Source organism: Enhydra lutris, unplaced genomic scaffold (assembly GCF_002288905.1).
Source record: "Enhydra lutris kenyoni isolate GAN:26980312 unplaced genomic scaffold, ASM228890v2 scaffoldscaffold3, whole genome shotgun sequence".
Taxonomy (NCBI): Eukaryota; Metazoa; Chordata; class Mammalia; order Carnivora; family Mustelidae; genus Enhydra; species Enhydra lutris.
The window spans coordinates 63680700-63700553 of NW_019154087.1; the positions used below are offsets into that span (position 1 = coordinate 63680700).

The 19854-nt window shown below is 34.3% G+C and overlaps 1 protein-coding gene across 1 annotated transcript in view; it reads left to right on the top strand.

Moving 5' to 3' along the window:
• Positions 1-19854, top strand: part of LOC111153330 (LPS responsive beige-like anchor protein) — a 754899-nt gene that overhangs the window by 227337 nt on the left and 507708 nt on the right. Inside the window, exon 34 of the mRNA XM_022512304.1 lies at positions 2165-2226. Within this exon, the coding sequence (XP_022368012.1) occupies positions 2165-2226 (62 nt within the window). The remainder of the gene's footprint in view (positions 1-2164; positions 2227-19854) is intronic.

Sequence of the window (19854 nt, forward strand, 5' to 3'; positions counted from 1 at the left end):
TGTGTGTGTGTGTGTGTGTATAAATGAAAATTAATACTTCTGCAGCAGTTTAGAACTTTAAGTATTGTTTTAGGGCCTTCCTTTGGATAATTCTTAAAGTCCGAAGACAGATTATTGGTTTATAATTCATTTCTTCCTTTTTCATACCTGGAACCAGTGTCACCCAAGGGCAAAAGAGAGAAAGAAAGAGAGGGAGAGGGATGATTAAGTTGTGTAGCCTGATACCAAGTCCTTTATTGGTGATATTTCTTGTTTCTTGAGCCCAAGGTTATATATTTTTGTTTACAGTATTATTGTCTTTTAGACAGGGAGCTTATTATTAGAGATCTAATATAAGGTCTTTTTTGTCCCCTAAAGCCCTTTCTCATTTAAAATTTAATATACCATCTACCTTGGCCCTCCTCCCCATCTTTTACAAATCTACAAAACCCCATTCCAAAAAATGCATGAATTGTTCTAATCAAACCATGAAATGTTGTTTATTTTACTATCTCTTAACACTTAACTCATTGATCATTGAGTTAAATGGCCCAAGGCCTTTTTTTTTATCATTATTGTTCTTTTTCTGAGTGGATAAAAAAGGCTGAGCCAGATCAGAGCCCAAATATTTTGCTGTTGAAAGGAAAGTTGGTAGGAATTCTGGTTTCTCTAGAATAGAGCAGTGGAATAATGACCTAAGTAAAGAAAGATCTGAGTTTACTTTTTGGAAGTGGAAGTATATGGAACTTTCTGGTTGTTTACATTTTATGTAAAGTGACAAGGTTTCAGACCAGCAGAGGGCTGTACCAGCAATGAGATGGACTATTGGCTATGCCCTTCCATTTGGCCTTGGTATTAGCCTGCAGAGCTATGCTCATTTCAGCTCTACAGAAACCATAATTTAGTCTAGTTAATGACCTGCTTTCTTAATGCAACATGTATATACTCTGTAGCTAATTTCTATGCTGGTGCTGACACTATTACCGTCATTATTTCTATGTTACATGTTTTTTTCAGACATTGAGAAAAATGGTTCTTTTCTAAAAAGTGAAGAGGGGAACAACCTATTGTTGTTAACAAGAACAACAATGTTGTTGTTAACAACATTAAATAGGTTGTTTAATGTGAATGCTGTTTATAAGGCTACAGAATGGTAGTGTGTGCCATCAGTTGGTATGAGGCAGCATGACTAAAAGAGGTGAGGAAAAAGAACTACAGAGCTAGAAGATTAAAGAAAGGGAATAAGATGGGATAGGATGCCTCCAAGAGCTTTCATGGAAAGAAAGAAAGAAAGAAAGAAAGATAATTCTGCAGGGTGTGTAAGGGTCCACCAGGAATTATTTTTATTGTTACGCCCTGGATTCTAAACTTGTGTTTGCTTAGAAAAATATAGAATGAAAAATAACAGTTTTTCTGATTATTAGTCATGTGATTTAGTAATTTAGTGCTTTTAATTATGGGCATTGCTTTTTTAACGTACTGGTTATGAAGTGTTCTTTGAATGAACTTTTTTAGATTTTGTTGGTAACCAAAACTAAGGAAGTCTTTAGATATGTATTGTTTAGAAGTTCCTTCCTGAGATATTTGTGGTGAATGCAAATGATACAGAAAAGAGAAAATGTAAATGAATTTATTTATAAGAAATCAAGAATATATAACAGAACGCTTACACTTCTGTTAAGGTTTAGTGTGAGGTCACAGGTCAAGGTACTAATAAGAGTGTTTGGGATGTCTGCTGCCATGAAACAAAATGGAAACTTGATTGATAGCTAGAGGGTTGAAGGGAGAGAGTGTGGTGGAGAAAGCAAAGGTCAGGGAGCCATTTCCCTTCTCTGCATGTATAACAATCAGCTCTCTCCAAAACAAAATGTAGATGATATTGATCAATATGGCATATGTTGTGCACATTTCTCAGTGTTGTGAAATGTCATTATATATGGAGTTCTAATGTTTTAGTAGATTGAATACTGAAATGAAATAGTTTACAAATAAAATTGTGGTAGTTTTGATGCCAAGTTTAAAGTAATTACAGTGTACCTGTTTACTAATATCGAATGTGTGTGGGTTTGTTCTTAGCAAGATGTTAAATTTTGTTTTAAAAATCAATTTGGATAAAGTTGTATAACAAATCCCTCATATTTGTTTTTTACCCTGTAATTTTTCTTTTAAATTCTCTTTAAAATAGGTCTGGTTTGCATGAAGTCCAGTAGTTCGGTTGTGGAATTGGTTATGCTACTGTGTTCTCAGGTGAGTAACAGGAAAAAATGTTGAATTAAAAGTAAATTCTTGCATGACTTTATTATAAGGAAATTATAATTGTTTTAGTAGATATTTTTGCTGTAATAGAGTTTGAATTTGCAATTTTAAAATAATTTTATTTGTATTGCAAAAGGATTACTTCTTGTCTTTGATATTAACAAAGACTACAAAGATAATTTTGTAGTGAGTGCTGAGAGAGAACAGATAGATGAGAAACAGGTTTTTAGAATCACATTAAAAAATGTCTAGAGCCAATGATCTTGAGGTGGCTAAATTTCTTTGCTGAATATATTAAGGTTATAGAAACAGATTTATTTCTAAACCTTGTGGAGTGCCACTCTGACTCCCTTAGGAATAATGGGTTTACTTCCCTTTTGTGTATAGGTTATAAAATGAGTGATAAATAATTTTGAATTCTTGTCATTGCTAATTATTTTTGACATACAGAGTAGATTTGGGAAAACATCAACAAAAGTATGGCAGCCATCATAATAAGATGTAGTGAATAAATTCCTAAAGTAAAATTGCTTTCAGTGTTCAGAAATTTTATACCTCATGTAAACTTTAATGATTTTTAGAACACTTATGTAAAAATCATGGTTTTTCTTTTCTGTTTTGCAATTAAACAGATGAATGTTTTTACTGAGAGTTTTCTTTGTAGTCTTTTAAAAATGATATCTTGCTGGTAGTAAATTCCGCTACTTAAAACTTTAAAATAGCCTTTTTTAATAGGAAGGGTATTGGTCTAGAGGTCAAGGGTTCTGACCCATTTCAAAACCTTTGACCTTCATTTACAACTCTTGTGGTGTACTTGCCTGACGAATAAGGATAATGCAAAATTAATGTTTCTTTGCATCGATTTATTCATTTTAGCGTTTATATTGCCAAATTTATTTAGACTGTGCTGATGGACATTTCATGAATACAAATTAAAGAATCATAGGTGTGAAAAATCAATACTATGCATTGTCAATAAAGTGCAATAAGAACAATTACTTCTAGAGATTACACTTAATGGATTTTTATAATGAACTTGTGAGGAGTGGTTATGTTTCTAGTGAGCTTATTATTCTTAGATTTAGCAAGAATCATGTTTTTATAATTTAATCATCTCCTTTAGAAAACTCCATTCCTTTAAAAAGCTTAATGTAGAAAATTTTTCATTAACTAATCTGATTTGAAATAATTGCTTATTTCTTGGATCTAAGTACCATATACCATTCTTAAACCAATACAAAATTATCCTTACTTTTAAGAAGCATTTGTTTCTTCACAGAGTATGAAATTATTTATACTGATATAAATGTTTCATAGATGAATTTTGATAACAAAGTTCGACTTTTTAGTTCAGAAGAATTGAATATATTCTTGATATATCAAAGCTGTTTCAGATAGTATATTACATAGTTGAATGTTAGAAGCTAAAAAGATGAAGAATGACATGTTTTAAAGCACCTATTTATCATGTATGTCACAGAGCTGTTTAATACTAATCTAATCAAATGGGATATGAAGATCACTTAGTAGAATAAGTTGCAAAAGTCGGATACCATCAAGATTTTTGTTTGAATAAAATCAAATACATTATTGGTTATTTGAAGTCCTTACCATTTTTTATGAGTTCTTCAAAAGTTCCATGGCATCTCTGTAAGATGTAGCACAGTGTGAAAAATGATGTGAAAAATGAAGCTAGAATTAGCTCCAGATGTATACAGATTGTTCCGGGGTGATAATTACATTTTTCACTTTGAATTTTCCTAATTCAAAGAGGTCAGCTTGGCAGTCACAAAAGTGATTTATTTTGTTAAGAAGTGAACTGTCTTTTTCTACATGAAAGCTTAAGAGATATGAAATTGAATTTGAAGTCGACATTTTGCAGATCCTGGGTGGGGATGGCTTGAGTTTGATTGATAATTTTTTTTAGTATGAGATAGGGTGGGAAGTGAAAAGCTAGCATATTGCTAAAATTTTAATTAATTTTTTAAGGGGAGATGGAGAGGATTGAGTGCCAGAGATTGAAAGATCAGGTCAAAAACTCCTTTTTAATCACATAAATAATGGGATATGCTTATGAACTTAACATCTGCAAATTTGATTTAAAACTTTACAAATTAGTTGGTGTTAATTTCATGACAATCAGCCATGTTCTGATTATTTTCTTTGAATCCATTCAGAACTTACTTTCTTTTTGCATTCTTTTTAACAAGGTGTTTAAATTGGCCACATTTTATTACAAAAGAAAGATTAGGACCTAAATTTAAGAAATGTGGAAATGAACACATTTGTTTTGCTGTCGTTAAGACCAAACAAATCACTATATATTTTCTTGAGGCTTCAACTAGGATTATATTTTTCAGTATTCACTTATTCATTATTAGATTGATGAGACAGCATTTCATATTTTTTCTCATTTACATTTAACATTGTTAAGGCAAAAATCCTGTTATTTAGAGTAGAAAAGCTTTCTTAACGTACTCAGCATTACATTTTTGAGTAAAGTGAAATACTGAAGATTTGTTAAATTAGGTTTATTCATATATTGAGCTACATATATATGTAAAGTAATTCAAGAGCTACTTAAGCTTCAAAGGTTGATTTAAATTCTTTTTGCTTCTTTAAAATAAGATTGTATACGTTCTTCAGGAAACTGTACTCTCTGATGCCTAGAAAAAAATTGAACAAATTCTAATTTACACTTCAGATTTGGTTTTTCACAAGCATGTAACTTACTAGTGCCTACTATTTGTTTATATGTGTGTAAACCTTATAGAAATCTATAGGAATTTAAAGAAAATGCTAACTATTTCAACTAATATTATTCTAGCATTGTGTAGTGTTTGTATCATGCTCATTTGACATTAATATCATTTTTGAAAGAATTGACATTGCATTCAAGGCCACTTTATAAAAGTGTTGCTTTGCTCATCCTAATTCAGTCTGACATACATTCCAATAACACTACCTCCCTTCTCGAGTTTAAAGCTAAATTTATGACTGTGCATTGTGAAGTGCATCATTTAAAAATGGTTTCAACCCAAAACATCTAATAAATAAATAATGTGTATGGCTACTCAGTAGTAGACTTTCTAGACTAGAAATCATTCCATCGGATACTCAACAGTCCACTATCGGAGAGGGCTGTCAGATAAATCTTATGGTAGCTGCAATCATGTCCTGTAAATCACATATTATTGTCTGAGCCTTCTGCCAGGTCATCTATTCTTTTCCCATTTATCAGAAATGCATAGAGTATATAGAAAAACTAGAAGCACCATGTAGTCTGGCCTAGCATCCTGTCTGAGTAATTAATTAGCAGCAAAACATAATTTAAAATGCCATTAGTCCGATTTTTCTTTAAAAATTGTTTTATCAAAATACGTCGATTGTTCCTATTTTGGAAATTTTTTTTTTCACATGAAGGTTATGAGATAAGATTTGGTCATTTTAGATTCAGGTGTGTGTTTCTACACCCCTTAATTATTAATTTAAAAATTACGATAAAAACCAGATGTTACCATTTTTATGATTCTTTTATGGCAGTTTTATGTTGAATTTTTGCTACTTGAGGTATCTTTTTTCCTGAATTTTTATGGTAAAATATTTTTCCCTTCAGTATCCTCTAATTTTTTTCTAAATCTGGTTTTCTTCTCCTTTTTAAGTTTGTCTCTTCTAAATATGTGACATTAATGTTATTGCTCTTGACTTTTTATTTCATGAGCTTTTCCTTTTTGTAGTTGTGATGAGTATTTTGAGTAAAGTAGATAATTGAAACAAACCAAGGTGGGGGCAGGAGAAGAAAAACAAACCAGCTCTATACCATGGCGCAAAAGTGTCCTTCATTATCAGGTCTCACTTATTGCTTGGACCTTACTTCTTACCACTTTGTTTTTGTAGCTTCATGCTCAATTTATATATTCTCAAACTACGCTGAACTATTTCAAGTTACTCAAATGTGCCATCATAATTTTGTCTGTTAGTGTATGCTTTTTCTTTTCCTAGAATTTCCCTCCTTCAAATTTGGTGACTCTAATGGTTGACTTTTCATCATTCAGAACTGAGCTTAATTGTCCTCTTCTCAGATCATCATATCTATAGTTGGTATCTTTTTGCTTATCTTCATTTCTTATCCTCATTTTAGCACTCCTCATAGGATGTACAACCAATTTTAGGTATACCTGTAGCACTTTTTACTTTTTTGTTGTCAGCTTCCCTGTCTGTATTCTAGGCCCTGTGAAGGTAACAACTCTTTCTGTTTTGCCTGTTAAAGTGTACCTGGTACTCAGCACAGTCCCTGGCACATGATGGCTGCCTAGTGAATATTTATTTATTTATTTATTTATTTATTTATTTATTTTCTATTGAGGGTTTTTTAATTAATTATTTATTTATTTTTAAAATTTTTTAAATTTTATTTTTTATAAACATATAATATATTTTTATCCCCAGGGGTACAGGTTTATGAATCGCCAGGTTTACACACTTCACAGCACTCACCATAGCACATAACCTCCCCAATGTCCATAACCCCACCCCTCCCCCCAACCCCCCTCCCCCCATCAACCCTCAGTTTGTTTTGTGAGATTAAGAGTCACTTATGGTTTGTCTCCCTCCCAATCCCATCTTGTTTCATTTACTCTTCTCCTACCCCTTTAACCCCCCATGTTGCATCTCCTCTCCCTCATATCAGGGAGATCATATGACAGTTGTCTTTCTCCGATTGACTTATTTGCCTAGTGAATATTTATAGATAAATAAATAATCCAGCTTCCAGCTACATGGCAGTCTTTCTGGAAATGGAAAGCTTCCTTTGACTCCTCTCTGCTCCAAGGCTCTCTTTTGTTCATCCAGAGCTCCCACTGCCTGTTATTCCTTTCATTGTTTAAGTTGCCTGTGATTTTTCTTTCTCTTCCAGTAGACTATAAGTTTCTTGAAGGCAAGCACTGTGTTTTGTTTCGTATCTCCAAAATCCAGCATAATTACAGTTCAACCAAATATTTATGTATTTGTGTAATTAATAATTGAATGATAACAATAGTTTTAAGTCAACATATTTTGGGCCTTTGCCTTTTGGTCTTTTTCACTGTGAAATATTCCCATACTTCTTGTATATTATTGTGTGTGTTTTAAGTGTTCATTTTATTTTTAGAAGATTTTATTTATTTATTTGACAGAGATATCACAAGTAGGCAGAGAGGCAGGCAGAGAGCCTGATGCGGGACTCGATCCCAGGACCCTGGGATCATGACCTGAGCCGAAGGCAGAGGCTTAACCCACTGAGCCACCCAGGCGCCCCTGATTGTAGAATTTAATATAAATGGAGATTTACTTCTTTTAATTGTGGTGCTTGGATACTCAGAGTGTGCTGTATTTAGGGTATGCTTAAACTTATTTAAATTCACTATTCAGTATTAAGAAAGTGTTCTTTTTTTTTTTTTTTGTAAGAAAAAATTTGAGCTAGTTATAAAAAGGATAATCTTTTTGCCAGAGTAGGAATTTTTTTTTAAATTTCTTTTCACCGTAACAGAATTCATTGTTTTTGCACCACACCCAGTGCTCCATGCAATACGTGCCCTCCTTAATACCCACCACCTGGCTCCCCCAACCTCCCACCCCCTATCCCTTCAAAACCCTCAGGTTGTTTTTCAGAGTCCATAGTCTCTCATGGTTCACCTCCCCTTCCAATTTCCCTCAACTCCCTTCTCCTTTCCATCTCCCTATGTCCTCCATGTTATTTGTTATGCTCCACAAGTAAGTGAAACCATATGATAATTGACTCTCTCTGCTTGACTTATTTCACTCAGCATAATCTCTTCCAGTCCTGTCCATGTTGACACAAAAGTTGGGTATTCATCCTTTCTGATGGAGGCATAATACTCCATAGTGTATATGGACCACATCTTCCTTATCCATTCGTCCGTTGAAGGGCATCTTGGTTCTTTCCACAGTGTGGCGACCGTGGACATTGCTGCTATAAACATTGGGGTACAGATGGCCCTTCTTTTCACTACATCTGTATCTTTGGGGTAATTACCAGTAGAGCAATTGCAGGCTCATAGGGAAGCTCCATACTGTTCTCCAAAGTGGTTGCACCAACTTGCATTCCCACCAACAGTGGAAGAGGGTTCCCCTTTCTCCACATCCTCTACAACACGCATTGTTTCCTGTCTTGCTAATTTTGGCCATTCTAACTGGTGTAAGGTGGTATCTCAATGTGGTTTTAATTTGAGTCTCCCTGATGGCTAGTGATGATGAACATTTTTTCATGTGTCTGATAGCCACTTTTATATCTTCATTGGAGAAGGGTCTGTTCATATCTTCTGCCCATTTTTTGGAATTTTGAGTATAAGTTGCTTATTGGAAATGTAAATGTCTTCTTAATGTATGCATATTTTTTCCTATAAGGAAATCCTATAGTGTGGAGCTTTTATACAGCAGTGTGGTGAGGCCGTTGACTATAGTTTCAGAATGTTTTATTTTTAGGATTTGTTAGGTTCATTTCAAATGCTGTCTCTTTTACAGAATTTGCTTGCTTGCTTTTTTGCTAGCTTGATTTATTTACTTACTTTATAGTTGCTTATTTAACTTCCACTTAGTTAACATAGAATATAATATTAGTTTCAGGTTTACAGTACAGTGAGTGAACACTTCGTACACATGGGTGCTCATCACAAGTGCCCTCCTTAGCCCCTGTCACCTATTTAACCAATACCTCCCCCCTCCCCCCATCTCTTGTCTGGTAACCATTGGTTTGGTCTCTATAGTTAAAAGACTCTTTTTCTTGTTTTGCCTCTCTCTCTTTTCAAACCTCTCCTTTGCTTGTTTTTTTTTTTTTTTTTCTTAAATTCCACATATGAGTGAGATCATAAGGTATTTGTCTTTCTCTGACTGACTTGTTTTGCTTAGCATAATACTCTAGCTCCATCCACGTGTTACAAATGGCAAGATTTAATTCTTTTTTATGGTGGAGTAATATTCCATCACACACACACACACACACACACACACACACACACATGCACACACACACACAGCCCACGTTTTTATCCATTCATTCGTTGATGGACATTTGGAATCTTTTCATAATTTGGCAATTGCAGATGATAGTTCTATAAACATTGGAGTGTGTGTATCCTTTTGAATAAGTATTTTTTTAAAAAAAATATTTATTCATTTATTTGACAGAGAGAGAGAGAGAGATCACAAGTAGGCAGAGAGGCAGGCAGAGAGAGAGGGGAAGCAGGCCCCCTGCTGAGCAGAGAGCCCCATGCGGGGCTCGATCCCAGGACCCTGAGATCATGACCTGAGCCGAAGGCAGAGGCTTAACCCACTGAGCCACCCAGGCGCCTCAATAAGTATTTTTTTTTGTTTGTTTGTTTGTTTTTGGGTAAATACCTACTAGAGCAAATGCAGAATTGTACGGTAGTTCTATTTTTAATTTTTTTGAGGAACCTCCATACTGTTTTCCGTAGCGGCTGCACCAGTTTGCATTGCCACTAAGAGTGTAGGAGGGGAACCCATCACATGTAATCATTTAATCATTATTAAATGAGAGGGGAACCTTTTCTCCATATCCTCACCAACACTTCCTATTTCTTGTGTTGTTGGTTTTAGCCATTCTGACAAGTGTGAGGTGATATTTCACGTAGTTTTGATTTGCATTTCCCTGGTGATGAGTGATATTAAGCTTCCTTTCATTGTATCTTTTGGCCATCTGTATGTTTTCTTTGGAGAAATGTCTGTTCATGTCTTCTGCCCAATTTTTAATTGAATTATTTTTTGAGTGTTGAGTTATATAAATTCTTTATATATTTTGGATACTAACCCTTTATCAGATATGTCATTTGCAAATATCTTCTCCCATTTTGTAGGTTGACTTTTAGTTTTGTTGATTGTTTCCTTTGCTGTGCAGAAGCTTTTTATTTTGATGAAGTCCCAATAATTTATTTTTACTTTAGTTTCCCTTGCCTCAGGAGACAGAAGTTGCTAGAAAGAAGTTGCTACAGTCAGTGTAAAAGAACTTACTGCCTGTATTCTCTAGAATTTTTATGGTTTCAGGTCTCACATTTAGGTCTTTAATCCATTTTGAATTTATTTTTGTGCTTGGTATACGAAAGTGGTCCAGTTTCACTCTTCTGCATATTGCTATCCAGTTTTCCCAGTACCATTTGTTAAAGAGACTGTTTTTTTCCCCACTGGATATTCTTTTCTGCTTTGTTGAATATTAACATAGTTGTGGGTTTCTCTCTGGGTTTTCTGTTCTGTTTCATTGATCTCTGTGTTTATTTTTGTGCCAGTACCATACTGTCTTGATCACTGCAGCTTTGTAATGTAACTTTAAGCCTGGAATTGTGATGCCTCCAGCTTTGTTTTTCTTTTTCAAGGTTGCTTTGGTTATCCAGGTTTTTTTCTGGTTCCACACAAATTTTTTTTTTTTTAAGATTTTTATTTATTTATTTGACAGACAGAGATCACAAGTAAGCAGAGAAGCAGGCTGAGAGAGGGAGGAGGAAACAGGCCCCCCGCCGAGCAGAGAGCCCGATGCGGGGCTCGATCCCAGGACCCCGGGATCACGACCTGAGCGGAAGGCAGAGGCTTTAACCCACTGAGCCACCCAGGCGCCCCCCACACAAATTTTTGTATTGTTTGTTCTAGCTCTGTGAAAAATGATGTTGGTACTTTAATAGGGATTGCATTAAGTCTATAGATTTTTTTGGGCAGTATAGACATTTTAACAGTGTTTCTTCTTCCAATCCATGAGCATGGAATGTTTTCCCATTTCTTTGTGTCCTCATTCAGTTTCTTTCATTAGGCTTACATAGTTTTTAGAGTGTATGCTTTTCACCTCTTTGGTTAAGTTTATTCCTGGGTATCTTATTGTGTTTGGTGCATTTGTAAATGGGGTTGATTCCTTAATTTCTTTCTGCTGCTTCATTATTGGTTCATAGAAATGCTACAGATTTCTCTATGTTGATTTTGTATCCTGTGACTTTACAGAATTCATGCATCACTTCGAGCAGTGTTTTGGTAGTCTTTTGGGTTTTCTATGTTGAGTATCAGCAAATAGTGAAAGTTTTACTTCTTCCTTGATGATTTGGATGCCTTTTGTTTCTTTTAGTTGTCTGATTGCTGTGGCTAGGACTTCCAGTACATGTTGAATGAATAAAAGTGGTGAGAGTGGACATCCCTGTCTTGTTCCTCACAATAGAGGAAAAGCTTTCAGTTTTTCCCCACTGAGTATATTAGCTGTGGCTTTTTCATTATTGCCTTCATTATGTTGAGATATGTTCCCTCTAACCCTGTGTTGTTGAGTGTTTTTATCATGAATGGATGTTGCATTTTGTTAAATGGTTTTTTTAAAAAAAATGATCATATGGTTATTTCTTTTATTAATGTGATGTATTACATTGATTGATTGGTGAATACCTAACTACCCTCACAACCTAAGAATAAATCCCACTTGATTATGGTGAACGATTTTTTTAATGTATTGTTTGGTTTGGTTTGCTAGTATTTTATTGAGAATTTTTGTATCTGTGTTCATCAGGGATGTTGCCCTGTAGTTTCTCTTTTTCAGTGGTGTCTTTATTTGGTTTTGCTGACCTTATAGGATGAATTTGCAAATTTTCCTTTTTTATTTTTTGGAATAGTTTGAATGTTTGTTATAATAGTTTGAATGTTCTTTAAATGTTTGGTAGAATTTGTCTTTGTACCATTGTGGTTCTGGACTTTTGTTTGTTGGAAGTTTTTTGATTACTGATTCAATTTCTTTGCTGGTTTTCAGTCTGTTCAAGTTTTCTATTTCTTCTTGATTCAGTTTGGTAATTAATTTTTTTAGGAATTTATCCATTTCTTCTAGGTTGTCTATTTTGTTGGCATATAGTTTTTCATAATCTCTTACTATTGTTTGTATTTCTGTGGTGTTGGTTGTTATTTCTCCTTTCTTATTTGTGATTTTATTTGGGTCCTTTATCTTTTCTTTATGTTAAGTCTGGCTAGAAGATTATCAATTTTATTGATTTTTTTTTTTTTTTAAACAGCTCCTGGTTTCATTGACCTGTTCTATTGGTTTTTTTTAGTTTCCAATTATTTATTTCTGCTCTAATCTTTATTATTTCCTTCCTTCTGTTGGCTTTAGGCATTGTTCTTGTTCTAGCTCCTGAGGGTGTAAGCTTAGGTTGTTTATTTTATATTTTTCTCACTTCTTGAGTAGGCCTGTATTGCTATTTTTGTCCCTCTTCGTACCACTTTTGCTGCATCCCAAAGGTTTTGGACCACTGTGTTTTTTCATTTGTATTTTTTTTCCATGTATTTTTAAATTTCTTCTTGGATTTACTCATTTTTTAGGTAACATTTTGTCTAACCTCCATGTATTTGTGGTCTTTCCAGATTTTTTCTTGTGTTGACTTTTAGTTTCATAGCATTGTGGTCTGAAAAGGTACATGATATGACCAGTCTTCTTGTATTGTTGAGTTCTGTTTTGTGAACTAGTATGTCTTCTGTTTTGGAGAATGTTCCATGTGCACTTGAAGGGAATGTGTATTCTGCTGTTTTAGTTTGGAATATTCTGAATATGTCTATTAAAACATCTGGTCCATTGTGTTATTCAGAGCCATTTTTTCCTTGTTGTGTTTCCGTTTAGATGTTCTGTCCATTGATGTTCATGGGATGTTAATGTCCCTTATTATTACTGCATTACAGTTAGTTCCTTTATTATTAAATGTTTTATATATTTGTGTGCTCTCATGTTGGATAAATAGTTATGATTGTTATATCTTATTGTTGCATTGTCCTCTTTATTATTGTGCCCTACTTTGTCTCTCATTATAATCTGTTTTAAAGTCTGGTTTTCTGATATATGTATTATTACTCTTACTTTATTTTGACCTCCAGTTGCATGATAGATGTTTTTCCATCCCCTCACTTTCAATCTGCCGGTGTTCTTTAGTTTATAATGAAGCTCTTTAGGTAGCACATAGATAGGTCTTCTGTTTTTATGCATCCTGACATCCTATGTCCTTTGATGGGAGCATTTACTCCATTTACATTAAAAGTGATTAATGGATAGATATGAATTTATTGCCATTTTGTTTTTTGTGGTTGTTTCTGGAGATTTGCTCTGATCTTTCTTGTCTTTGTCTCTTTCATATTTTGCTGATTTTCTTTAGTGATATGTTTGTTTTCTTTCTCCTCCTCCTTTACATGTTTATTAGTGGTTTTGATATATGGTTACCATTTGGCTTATATATATTAAATAGTAGTCTATATTAAGTTGATTGATACTCATGTTTGAACCCATTCTTTTCTTTCTTTCTTTCTTTTTTTTTTTTTTAAGATTCTATTTATTTATTTGACAGACAGAGATCATAAGTAGGCAGAGAGAGGTGGGGGAAACAGGCTCCCTGCTGAGCAGAGAGCCCGATGTGGGGCTCAATCCCAAGGACCCTGGGATCATGACCTGAGCTGAAGCCAGAGGCTTTCAGGCGCCCCTGAACCCATTCTTTTCTAATCTCCCCATGTTTTAGGTATGTGTTATTATATTTTATATCCTTTTGTGTGTGTGTGAGTTCCTTGACTGATTTTTACAGAGCTCCTCATTTGTACAACTGTTCTTGTGTTTCCTGCCTTTATACTGTTGGTTTTGGTCTTTCCTTTCCATTCAAAGAGTCCCCTTTCATATTTCCTGCAGTGCTGGTTTAGTGGTCATAAACTCCTTTAATTTTTGTCTGGGAAAATTGTTATCTCTCCTTCTATTCTGAATGACCGCCTTGCTAGATAGAGTATTGTTGGCTGCAGATTTTTCCATTTAGCACCTTGCATCTATCATACCACCCCCTTCTGGCTGGTCAGATTTCTGGTGAAAAATCTCCAACTAGCCTATTTATAGGTTTTCCTCTTGTAAGTAAGGACTTCTTTGGTCTTGCTGCTTTTAAGATTTTTTTCTTTACCACTGTATTTTCCAGATTTAATTACAGTATGTCTTAGTGTTGGCCTGTTTCGTGGATTTTGATGGGAATTCACTGTGTCTCCTGGATCCAGGTGTCTGTTTCCTTTCCCAGATGAGGGAAGTTTTCAACTATTACTTCTTTAAATTTTCTGCCCCCTTTTCTCTTCTTCTTCTGTGATTTTTATAATATGAATGTTACTATGTTTGATGAGTTCTCTAAGTCTTATTTTGTATAATTCTTCTTTCTCTCTTTTGTTCAGTTTCCAGATCACTAATTTGTTCCTCTGCTTCTTTAGCCTTCTGTTCCTTGCATCAAGTATATTTGTAATCTTGTTTATTGCACTCTTCATTTCTAATTCTTTTAAAACTCTTTTATTCTGTAGGATAAGGGTCTCACTGATGTCTTTTCAAGCCCTTTGAGTATCATTATGATCATTGCTTTAAATTCTCAGTCAGATACACCACTTATATCTGTTTTGCTTAAATCTCTGGCCTTATTGTGTTTTTTCATTTGGGTTAAATTCTTCCATTTTGGCATTTTGTCTAATTCTTTGCTGCCTTCTGTGTGTTGGTAAAGCCATTTATGTCTCCTGTTCCTGAAAGTGATGGCTTTATTAAAAAGAGGTTATGTAGTGCCAGCACCTGGCATTTTGGGAACTGTTTCCTCTGTGTGCTGCATATGCTCTCCTGTTGTGTTCCACCTCTTTATCCTTCAGGCCATTTGTCTGCAGAGGCTGTCCTTGCTTGCTGTGAGCAGTGTTTTTGGACCCTGGCCTGGATGGAGCGAGTTTTAACTAGGTGTGCTGTGGCCTGCTTGTGAAATGAGACCTGTCACCACCTCCACTGGAGTTAATAACCCATGAAACTCTGGTTGGGAGGCATGGTGTGGGGTTTTTTTGTTTTTTTGGTTTTTTTTTGCTTGTTTTCTGTGGGAGGGGCCTGCTGCACTGAAATTGAGGCAAGTGTGACTGAGGTAGTCTGTGCCACTGGACTACAGGATGCTAGGGCTTGATATAAGCAAGGTAGTCAGCCAGTATTGGTGTTATGCTTCTTCCTGAAGGTGACTCTGTATTTACTGAGGAGCAGGGAAAGGAAATGGTGCCATCTACCTCATTTGTTCCTGGAGAGGTGTCTGTGTGAAGGCTGCCTTTCAGGGACACTTCTGAGAAGAATGAATAATCTCCATACTTTGTGCCCCAGGGCTTCTTCCACAGATCCCTGTTTATATGCTGTCTGTTCTTGTGTTGCTTGCCTGACTTTTCTCCAGGAGCGGCTAAGCTTGCTGACCTTTGAAACTTTAAGGTTTGATCCCTACTGGTTGTAGGGACTCTACAAATTCAACCCGTCTCATTTTCCAAGCCAGTGTCTTTGGAGAAATGTTCTCCTCTTGTGTTCCCCTGTGTGTTCTTCTCTCTCTTGCCCGTCTCCATGCCCACAACTACCTCCCCTTCACAGCTGCTGTGATCCATTTCTCCCCTAAACCATGTCTTTGCACTTCCTACCTCCTTCCATGTTGCCTTCTCTCTCCCTTTATTTGTAGAGTTTGTTCTGTCCATCTTCAGATGAATTTCTGGGGTATTAAGATTGATAGGATAGTTGTCTAGTTGTGTTCATGGGACAAGGTGAACCTAGGGTCCTATTGCACTGCCATCTTCTTGCTCACTTTTCTCCAGAGCTTTGTGTAAATTTATCTGCTTTGAGTCCTCCTATTTGGGCCTGCTTGTGGTATTCTCTTTTTTGGCAGACATGTATCAGATGCTTTTAAGATAAGCCCCTCCTGTTAAAGAAAATATAATCAAATGATAGAGACGATTTATTGTTATACAACACATATGTTTATAAGGACTTGAAGTGAAACACAAAAATAGAGGGGCAGGGAGTAGAGTTTGGGACTGTCAGTCCTTATTTAATCTAATGTTCATTTTATTTCTGTCCTTGAGTAGCTCATCTTAGGTGACTGTGACTTGCAGTAAAAGTTTTTTTTTAGTTCCATTTATGTTTTTATAATTTCATCAGGATCAATGAATATTAAAATTCTTAAAGCATTTCCTCTGCTTCTTTCAGTACCTATAGTTTTCCTTGGTTGGTTTTGTGGTAGCCAGGTGCTTGTTTGATCAGTTCTCACCATCCAAAATTTCTAGTGGACCAAATCTGCATTTGTGTACTGTGTGATAACGGGTGTTCTATGAAAGAAGTGCAGAGTGGTAAATCAGTAAATGTTGTTTGAATTTAATTAGCCTTCTTTACTAGAGGGTCCCTCAGAGCCTTTAGTAGATGTGTGTGGGTGTGTGCACATGTGTGTATAAAATAGATATGCAATGTATATTGTTGAATGTGTAATGGGACTAATATTAGCATGTTTGAAACAGAATCCTCTTTGTGGCCATAGGACATGTGGATGAGTTTTGTAAAATGCAGCATGAGGAAAGTTCCTGTTGCATCAAGGGTGAGAGAGTGAATAAATGCAGGAATTGTCTCTTTTTTAGTACTCTGTTTTTGTTTTTCTTTGCTTCTCCAATCACAGTGACTAAAGAAAATCACTAGATACATAAAATTAGTTATTCATGAGACATTGTGATTATTTTTGCTTCATTTAGAAGAAATTATGTCAAGTCATTTTTTCTCTCTCCTTTGTAGATAATTTGGACATAACTCCCAGTTTACATGTTATTTCTTCAGAAGTGATGATAATAAGAGTTGGTAATTCTTTCCAGAACATCTTAAGTTTAACTAGGTTTCTATGTGTGTGTGTGTGTGTTTTAGGATAAAAGCAAATTTTTTTTAGTACAGGTTTAGGATAAATTCAAATATTTTGACATCAGTTGATTATATGGCTATTTCCTATATTGAGTGAGTGGATCACATTACATTTTTAGGCAATATTCTAGTAATTTATACTGTATAATAAAATTCAAGTATATAGCATAAAGTCTTGAAAGTGGGGTCAGAATATATTTTATATTAAGGATATTACATATATTATTATTGAGCCATTTATAGACCTGAACTTTGGTATGCACTTAATGAGATCCAAGAGGTTCAAAGAAAATGAAATTAATCGATGTGAATGTCATATGATATAGTTTCTGATGAGATAAATTTTCAGTAAATATTTGTCAAATAAATGAATAAAATTTTAGCAATAGACTGTAGTTACATAGCCTAATCATAAAGTGGCAGGTTCTCTTTACATGTCATCCATTTATTCATCCAAACAACCAAGATTTGAGGTAGCTTTCAATCAAAGCCTAGATGTAATAAAAATACAAAGTCATTGTTAAAGAGTTTAATAGGGTTAAAGAATTAAAAGTGAAGATATTTCCCTGCTACATAAGGCCAGGCTTTTTCACTGAAATCTGTAGTAATTCCATGTTTTATAAAGTATAATTTATGTGTAAGGCATTTCCTTGAGACAGTAAACAAAAAGAATCTATCTTGGGGATCCTTAACCCTGAAAATTGAGTAGATATTGGAATGCCAGTAGTTCACATTCATCCAGGTAGATTTAAAAGCAAACATTAAATTAATCGATGGGAGTGGAATTTGTTCTTCTTCTGATACAATCTGAAAAACTCAATCTGTGATATGTATAGATATTTTTGGCATGAGAGCATATTACCAAAATCTCTGTGCATATATTATTTAATAAAAATAGTCATTTAATATATTCTTTATTTTAATATGTTTTCTTCACTTTTATTGGAAAGTAAAAATAATTCTAAGTCCTATTAACTCTTACTTATCTTCTGTTCTTAGCTTACATGCTCTCAACATTGGATTTAACTATGTTTCAGAGTTCCAGTTTACCAAGATGAGTGCTAAAGAAGAGTTAAATTTACAAAAGCTCTGTTAGTGTCATGCTATATTACAATTTTTTGTTTCTTTCATTAAATGAAAAACTCCTTGAAGTCAGGAAATGATTTCTTGTTAATTTTATTCTGTAATGCTTCAGAGTGTTATAATAATGTTAATATTTGATAGATATTTTTTGAATAAATCAATGTATTTACCATATTTAGGTAAAATTTCCCTCAAAATTGAGTTTTGATTCATTGAAAAGTATTTAAAGTATTGAAAAGTATTTAAAGAACAGATATAATTTTGTTTAATAAGTATTCAATTGTTCAATTCGAACAATGTGAAAGACTTCAGCCTTTATACATAGGCTTCAAACCCTTACTCTGAATTCTTTTTTTTTTTTTAAGATTTTATTTATTTATTTGACAGAAATTACAAGTAGGCAGAGAGGCAGGCAGAGAGAGAGAAGGAAGCAGGCTTCCTGCTGAGCAGAGAGCCCGATGTGGGGCTTGATCCCAGGACTCTGAGATCATGACCTAAGCTGAAGGCTGAGGCTTTAACCCACTGAGCCACCCAGGCGCCCCCTTATTCTGTATTTACTTGTTATAAAGAAAGTGTATACATATTAAACCCCTTTCACCTGATTAACTTTGGGTCACAAAAGACCTCATTAAAAGAGTTACAAGTGATTAGTTCTCATGAAGAAATCAAGTTTGTGCATTGTAGATTTTCTTCTGTTTGTAGATTTATTTCTATCACCTTTAAGTCACTAGCTTCAGAAACTTAGCGTCGATTCAGACATTGTATCTTGTTCTAACAAAAAATGTGAACAGATGGTAGCTCTGACAAATGATGTGCTTACCTACATGTATTAATACCTGTATGTCAACGTTTCCTGAAAGAAACAAATCTATAACTGAGTAGAAAGATATTCACCAATTTGTTTCAAACTGCTAAAAGTTCCTTGCATGGTAACAGATTTCCCAAGTGTATTAAATTAAATGTTGAAACTTTGATATGCTATAAATAAATCATTCCATTTCTTTGTAACCAACCTTATTTTTTCCAATGAAAATAGACTTTTGGATCAACTGGCTTTTTAAAGATCAGTTTATATGTATTATGGTCCAACTAGGGTTTATAATTTTTTATTATGTTTATTTTTTATTTATATATTAAATTTAAATTTAATATTTCAACCTATCATTATGTTACCCTTCCTTTTTATTTTTATATATGTTTATACCTCATCCTTAGAAAGAACTTATAGAAAATAAGTGAATGTAAATTGCCTTTGAACTTATTATTATCATTCTTTATGACCTTTTGATTATGAATAGGTAAGAATCAATAGGGTAGTGGTGGTTAACATGGGGATAAAAAGATACGCTTCTATTATAGTCACCTATTTTTGCCTGAGAGCTGCTGTGAATGTTTTATCCTTATAATAGACCAAGATTGTGAATGTAGGTGTTCTGTATTGAAATGCTCAGAATTAATTTTATGTGCAATAAAAGCAGTTGACTTTATAAGAAAGAACTAGAGACCTGTAAGCATGAGAGGAAGTCTGAGAGTTAGAAAAAGTAGTTAAAGATTCAAGCTGTATTAACTGATTGTTAATTTGTGAAAAATCACAAATGCACTTAAATAATGATGTTAAAATACTTGAAAACAGATTACTGACTTTGTGCTAATGTGGTAAAAATATGATGTTTCTTGATTTAAATTTTTATGACATATCTTTTATAAGACAGAAGTGTTTCTTTCTAAAACAGCAGCAAGAGCATTAAAAACTAAATCAGACTAAATTACTGCATTTTACTTTCAGAAAAAATATTTAAGTTGATTTGTGAGTGAACATTAATGGATCTTTA